The 1848-nt window shown below is 50.3% G+C and overlaps 1 protein-coding gene across 1 annotated transcript in view; it reads right to left on the bottom strand.

Annotated features, from left to right (window-relative positions):
- Window positions 1-657: 657 nt before the first annotated feature.
- Window positions 658-1848, bottom strand: part of LOC107105087 (up-regulator of cell proliferation-like) — a 14333-nt gene continuing 13142 nt past the window's right edge. The window contains exons 6-7 of the mRNA XM_015405205.1: window positions 1055-1180; window positions 658-905 (exon numbers count right to left, since the gene is read on the bottom strand). Of these exons, the coding sequence (XP_015260691.1) occupies window positions 658-905; window positions 1055-1180 (374 nt within the window). The remainder of the gene's footprint in view (window positions 906-1054; window positions 1181-1848) is intronic.

The raw sequence follows: 1848 nt of genomic DNA on the forward strand, positions 1-1848 counted from the left end.
ACCTGCTGTCACAGCTGGGCGGTCAGATCCTGCATCCCAATCCCAGTCGCCTTCAACTCTGGGTCTGGCCACTACAGGGCCGGGCGTTTCCTCCTTGGAGTATGGCGGGGACTTCGGACACACGATGACTAATGCCAGGGCCCCCTCCACGCGTCTGGTGTACGCCCATAAGTGGAAGGCTTTTAGTCGCTGGTGTCAGGAAAGAAATGAGGACCCTGTACACTGTCCTGTTTCTGTTATTTTAACCTTCCTTCAAGCACTGCTTTCTCAAGGTCGCTCTCCATCCACTCTGAAAGTCTATGTGGCTGCCATCTCTTGCTGGCATTCGGTGGTGAGTGGGGAGACGGTGAGTCGTAACAAGGATGTTTCCTTGTTTTTGAGGGGTGCCCGGCGTTTGCACCCTCCCACACGCCCTGTTGTGCCGGTGTGGGACCTTTCTATTGTCCTCGCTGCCCTGCGCTCTCCTCCCTATGAACCATTGGCGGGGGCAAGCCTTGAGTGTGTGTCGAAGAAGACAGCTTTTCTCCTCACCATGGCCTCGGCAAAACGGGTGGGTGAACTACATGCACTGTCTGTTCACGGGTCCTGCTGCCGTTGGAACCCGGCAGGTTCGGGTGTTACTCTTTGGCCTGATGCGCATTTCTTCCTAAAGTGGCTTCATCCGCGAGCCACACTGTGCCCCTCCAGCTTGCTCGCCTTGATACGGATGGGCCTGATGAGCTTCTCTGCCCTCTTCGGGCACTGAAGGCATATGTCAGTCTTACAGCTTCTCTCCGTCAGTTGGATAATCTGTTTGTTTGCTACGCTGGGCCGCGCAAGGGGCAGGCCCTTTCTAAACAGCGCCTTGCACGTTGGATTGTGGATGTAGTGGAACAGACGTACATTCAGCGGGGCCTCCAACCCCCCTGGTGTACAGTGCCATTCCACCAGGGGTGTCAGTGTGTCATGGGCCGCTAAGACTGGTCTCACTCTGGAAGCTATTTGCTCAGCAGCCTCTTGGTCTTCCCCGAATACCTTTGCTAGGTTTTACGGGGTTAACTTGGCCACCCCTCACCCAATGCAGGGGATCCTGTCCCAGCGCACACCATCTTCCCAGTGAGGTGGGCATGTTTTGGGTTGTTGTTTATGTGATTCCTCAGGACTCTGTTGGTAATCGTCATCCGTGCTTTAAGCACCGCCTCTGGCGGTCAGTGGGGATAAAATAGAACGAAACTTACGACTGTAACTACGGTTCTATGAATCCCGGATGACCGAGAAGATTAACTATATAGGCACATCGGTGTCACCGGGGGTCACACGTGACTATGTTGGTATAAGATTCTTGACCTGTGCATGCGCAAGAGTGATCATTCGTGCTTTAAGCACCGCCTCTGGCGGTCATCCGGGATTCATAGAACCGTAGTTACAGTCGTAACCTTCGTTCCCTGATGTGTTTGCAGGCTGCTATAACTCTAGACAGAGAGGAGTAGCAATTTTAATCCACAAAAACCTCAGTTTCACTTTACTAGACAAAATTATAGATCCTGAAGGCAGATTGATCATAATTAAAATATCTATTCATAACCAAAAGTGGTGTATTGTCAGCATATATGGTCCAAATGTTGATGATCCCTCATTCTTCCACAAACTTTTTCATACACTTTCAAAGCACGGAGACTGTTCCCTAATTATCGGGGGTGACCTCAACTTTGGTCTAAATAGAGAAATAGAATACAACAGGGACTCAGCGCAGTTGACAATCATTAAAAGTAGTCAAACAATACATAAGTGATTTCGGTCTTTGCGATACATGCCGATCTCTTCATCCTAACAGTAAGGAATACACTTTCTTTTCTAATGTCCATCATT

This window comes from Cyprinodon variegatus, unplaced genomic scaffold (genome assembly GCF_000732505.1).
Source record: "Cyprinodon variegatus isolate N-32 unplaced genomic scaffold, C_variegatus-1.0 Scaffold2054, whole genome shotgun sequence".
In the NCBI taxonomy this organism is placed as follows: Eukaryota; Metazoa; Chordata; class Actinopteri; order Cyprinodontiformes; family Cyprinodontidae; genus Cyprinodon; species Cyprinodon variegatus.